Source organism: Echiichthys vipera (genome assembly GCF_963691815.1).
Source record: "Echiichthys vipera genome assembly, chromosome: X".
NCBI classification, from domain to species: domain Eukaryota; kingdom Metazoa; phylum Chordata; class Actinopteri; order Perciformes; family Trachinidae; genus Echiichthys; species Echiichthys vipera.
Genome location: NC_139825.1, coordinates 28808898 through 28814166, shown reverse-complemented (window position 1 = coordinate 28814166; position 5269 = coordinate 28808898). Strand labels below are relative to the sequence as shown.

The following is a 5269-nucleotide window of genomic DNA, read 5'->3' as shown; positions in this document are numbered from 1 at the left end:
GTGTATGGAGGTGTGTGCAAAAGTGGTTTTGTATATTTTAAACCATGTTGTGATACACATTAATAAATGAACATTTAGCCTTAAGTTCAGATATTGTGAAAACTGCATTTGTGCTTGTATTGTTTGCCTATGTTGGGATTACGCGAGGCCCTCAAAATCCTGTGTAAGGTTGCTGACATCAATACGTGTGTCCTTTTCATGACAGTTCTGGATGTGTTAAAGTACAAAACTTTTGTTTTAATTCACCTGCAGAGATAAACTATGAGACGTTGGACGTTCCTGCCCCTGCTTCAGGCCATTGCTAAGAGCAAGGACCAGGGCTCCTTTGAGGAGATTAAGGGTCTTTGACACAGAGAGAAAGGGCACACTGATGGGAGCTGAGCTGCGTCAAGTTCTCACTACACTAGGTAAGTCGACGGAAACCTACAAACACAAAGAACAAACACACACAGACAGACACACACACACACACACACACACACACACACACACACTTCACAGGGAGTTACACACACAGCTTTATGGACAGCTGATAAGAACAGGCCCATTTTTTGCCCTATTAGGCACAGTTTGATCATGCCCCTGGGGGAATACCACATTCTCTCAGTCTAAGACCATTGACGAGAGGTTACACTGCAGATTAATTGACTGTCTGGTTTATTGTTTTATTTATGCAAGTGGATATGCATGTTTAAGAGAAGGCCTTTTCTGAGAAGAAGAATGTTATTCCTGCTTAACAGAAACATTTTGGGAGACAATAAGATTGCGATACATGCTCAAGTTTTATTCAATTTCTGAGACGTGCTTCTGTCGGTAATATTATTATTCACAGCATTAACATCATGAGTGTAATGAAACACCAGCAGGCTCGTCTGTGAGTTGCTTATTATTTAGCAGATTGCAGCTTCAGTTTATGGGGATGCAGGAAAGGCAGAGCCGATGTACTTCTTCCCATCACCGTAGAAAGATTTCTCCCAGGTGTAAGTTTGGATAATCAGCGGCTTCCCTCCAAGGCTCAGACGACACCTGCGGATAAAGCACAGTTAAAAAAAATAAATGAATCGGGAAAAAAGATTTGCATGCAAGAAAACATCACAGGACATGTAGGTTTACTCACTGTTTCCCGGGACGAGCGATGTAGCAGAGGCTGTATAAGGCAAAGTCAAATTCAGGGCTGCAGCCGATGATTGCAGAACCGACCTGCTTGTAGTAGCCTTCCCACATAAACTGCATCCCCAAGACATCAGGGTATGTAGTCCACTGAGAGCGGGTGAAAGAAAGAAACAGGAATGAAGGAATGCCAACGCATGTCACAGTTTACATCAACATATTGAGGTATGTGTTGCGGATGCTTATACAGGTCCGTTGAAGCTGTGGCTGTAGTAGTTCAGCTGTCCTCTTTTCTCAAGAAGATAAAACTGGATCCAGTTGTGGAAACCAGACACCTTTCCTCCCTTGACTTCTCCTAATACAGAATGTCATTTTTAATTAATCAAAAAGAAAAAATATCTGCAAAACAAACCCCTCTGTGTTTAAAAGAAATCTGAACCTGCAAAGATGTGTTCAAAGCCACTGGAGTCCATCATGTTGTTGTTGCGGGAGTACAGACCAAACCACATCATCTTCAGGTCCTGAAGGAATGCCTCCTCTGATGCATAGACACCTTAAAATACAGAAAAACACGTTATAACAGAAGTTTATACTGTGAGGGACAAGAAGCAATCAAGGTGCTTTAAATCCCTTACTGCCCATTTGAGTCACTCCTTCTCTGAGTCATAACTTGGTCGAATCTGAACACACAGCTGTGATATACATATTTTTATGTTCAGTGTGAGTTTGACTTAATGGGGATGTCATTATATCCTACGTACATCGCAAAATAAATAGCATAAAAGACTCTTCTTATAACTGTGACCAGTGATAGTCGTCTATACGTCTGTGTGAATGCTGCTAACAGTAACAGCTAATAGCTAATTCTTTATACTTTCACCGGTGCAATTGGGCAAAGTGTAAACAGATATAGGCTAAACACAAAACTGGCACTGACTCCATGGCAACATTATACATTTCCTTTACATCTGTCAAAGCATTAGGGGAACTCTAAAAACTAAACATTAAAATTCTCCATGTAGAAGTAAGATGAAATACAGAGTGTAGCTGCTAGAAAACCAATGAGAAAGAAATGGCTTAAGCCAGACAACACATCCACAGAGAACTGGTGTGATGTTGTCTATGAAATATGTGTAATGGGGATAATCACCTCCTCCATGGGGTGTCAGAAAACTACATTTGAGGAAACTTAGAAGAAGTGGAAAACACCCTTCCTTTAATTTTGTTCTGTAATTATTGTATTATTATTATTATTATGGTAAATGGTAAATTGACTTAAGTCTTCTGACTACTCAAGGCACTTTCACACTACTTGTCACACTATAATTTTTTCATCATCTCAAATGTAAAACGTAGTTTTCTGTTCTAGTCTTGTGTTCCACAGTTATATTGTAAAAAGCTGAAAATATTCTGTAAAAGTATTCAGTGATGACTATATGACCTGCTGCTGTTACTGTAAGTGATCCCAAATAAACAAAAGAAGATGAAGCAGATGAAGAATAATAAGAGCAGCGACAAAACCCATTCATTTTAACTTTAAGTCTTGGGGGCCCACAGCGTCAGACTTTAAAATCTGCTCCACTAGAGCGCTTTGACCAGACCTCTATGTGAGTCGTGCTCAACTAGTAACAGGATGTACTATTACATGTGGACCTAAAGTTACCCTTGGTGTAGAGGAAAGCAAACAGCTCTCTGCCCAGCTCAGTGTTGGACATGGTCTCATTGACGAAGGCTTCCTGCTCAGCCAGCTGCTGAGGACTGAAGTCCTCTGTCTGTCCAGTCATCCTGTTGTAGTTGTCCAGCACCGCCAGGAAAGCAGCGTAGGTGGGTCTGGAGAACAGAGCCTCCTCATTCAGGTGTTGGAACAAACTGGAAGCACAAAGACAAAAAAACAACAACCTTGTAACTACTGATCATCGAGATCAAGGAAAAGAGGAGCCCACGGGTGCTCTGCTCATAAGATCGTCTTCTCACGATTTAGGGGAGAGATCGTCCTTGGAGCTCGTCTCAGAATCGGGCACCAGAGCCTGAGGGTCAATGATCAGCTCTGAGGCTGAAGCCTTGTTAGAATCCAGAACATAGAGCGTCTCAGAGAGAGCCTTGATCTCAGCGTCAGAGATCACAGCACCTCCTCCTCCTCCTCCTCCTCCTCCTCCGTCACCTGCAGAACATCAAACACACACAGAAAGTGTCTTTATTATATTAGTGTTGTTAACCTAGAGTTGTGATTTATGCATTTAAGTAGCACATGTGGTGAAAAGGTTAGCGTATAGACTAGTTAGACCTACTCTACAACATTTCGTAGGAAAATACAGTATTTTTTACCCCACTACACTATTATTATTTAACAGACTGTATAATCAGTATATACATTTAACATGAAATACTATTAGAGGATATAATGGATTAAACATCCCTGCAGTATATAAATAAGTCATAGAGTGTGGTCTTTACCTACTCTGTAAAGTGTCGTGAGATAACTTTTATTATGATATATTATGTTTTGTAGCACAGCAGTGACACCCGCTGGTCAAATACTGAAAGATTACCAAGAGAGCAGGAAGAAGTGTTAAGATCCTTTACATGCGTAAAAGTACTGATACAACAATGTAAAAATACTCCATTATGAGTAAAAGAATACTCAACTTAAAGTATCATCAACCAAATGTACTCAAAGTATCAAGAGTAAAATTCTTCTGAAAATATTGATTATTATAAACTGTGGCTTATTTTAACTACTAAACATACATTTAGGTAGTTTAATCCCCTGGTTCCAAACATAGGAGTCAGATCACAAGATGCATCTGAGGGGTCATGAGATGATTATTAGGAAACAAAACAAAGTTTTGATACACAATTTGTATTTATTTGGGACTTTTCTTTAATTTTAGTTTTTTTGTGAAATATTGGATAATTTGACCTTGTTATTAACATGAAATGGTCTGAAATATTTCCTGAATATTTCCTGCACGAGTCAATTTTGAGGTGGAACAAGATATCTGATTGACAGACCGGTCTTCAGTTCAGTAACTTGGCTGATTGTACGACTGCTCGCTACTTAGATTCGGTTTCCACCGTGGGAAAGTGACCAGGTTTCATAAGTAGCTGCTCAAGAAACACAAACAGGTTGAAACTAGCTGAGTGATAAACTGTGTGGCACGTGAGATGGGGACGGCTACAGTATAGGTGACACGTGGCTGGTCTTACTGTCACAGAGGTCTGCGTAGTCGCTGCAGCAGTTGTTGTGTTGGCTGCACTTGGAGTTGCAGTGGCACTCATTCTGAGAGTTGTATTTCTCACCACATCTACCTTTACAAGATGTGGCTCCAGCTGGTAAAAAAGAAACAAACTTGTGATATTTTTATTCTTTCTCTAAGTTTTAATGATTTGTTATAAAATAACCTTTTGTCATTCACCTTTACATATTTCAGCATAGTCAGAACAACAGTCTCTGTAGTGCTCGCAGGACGGGTTACACTGACAGGAGAAACTATTGTCTGTACCATAACCACACCGGCCCTGACATGAGTCTAGTGTATCTGAAAATCAACAGGACAGATTAGGATCTTAATTGCATTGCATGGTTATACATAAACCTGTAATAATAATACAACAGAAAAAAATCTCTTACTGCTGTATCCGTGGTGGAACAGGGTCACCCAAAGTGCAAGGACAGCAATAACCTTCATCTTGGCTATGCTGCAACCTGAAAACAAGGTGAAGTGACTGTTATCATGGTCCCCCTTTTATAGCAAGTTTCATGTGACTAATCCAAACAGTTGCGTTAACCCAGCCCATAAATCAGGATATCAGTCACTTCATCTTAACCATGTCTCTTGAATAAAATGTGTCATCAGGTGTGACATTTTAACTTCTTAATTGTAATGAGCATATGTAAAGGATTATGTGACTGATAAGTTGTTGTGATAAGTTATAGAACACAACCTCTTGACAATATATATATATATATATATATTTATATATATATTTAAAAGTTTAGACAAACTATATCTCTCTTCTCTGTGAAACTACAAACCTGCTTAGCACACAGGCGGTGCTTTAATGTATTAAAAAATAAAACCATATCAAGATCTTAGATGTTACAGATGTTATATTTTTGACAATGAATGTAAGTTCTTTTTAATTTGAAACTAGGAAG

The 5269-nt window shown here is 39.4% G+C and overlaps 1 protein-coding gene across 1 annotated transcript; it reads right to left on the bottom strand.

Annotated features, from left to right (window-relative positions):
- Positions 1-911: 911 nt before the first annotated feature.
- LOC310965038 (uridylate-specific endoribonuclease-like) lies at positions 912-4799 on the bottom strand (the record flags this gene model as incomplete). Its single annotated transcript, XM_083938422.1, has 9 exons — positions 912-1026; positions 1118-1260; positions 1359-1465; positions 1550-1663; positions 2774-2979; positions 3085-3271; positions 4318-4440; positions 4527-4649; positions 4742-4799. 9 exons carry the CDS (start codon positions 4797-4799, stop codon positions 912-914), a joined length of 1176 nt encoding a protein of 391 aa, XP_083794548.1.
- Positions 4800-5269: the final 470 nt, after the last annotated feature.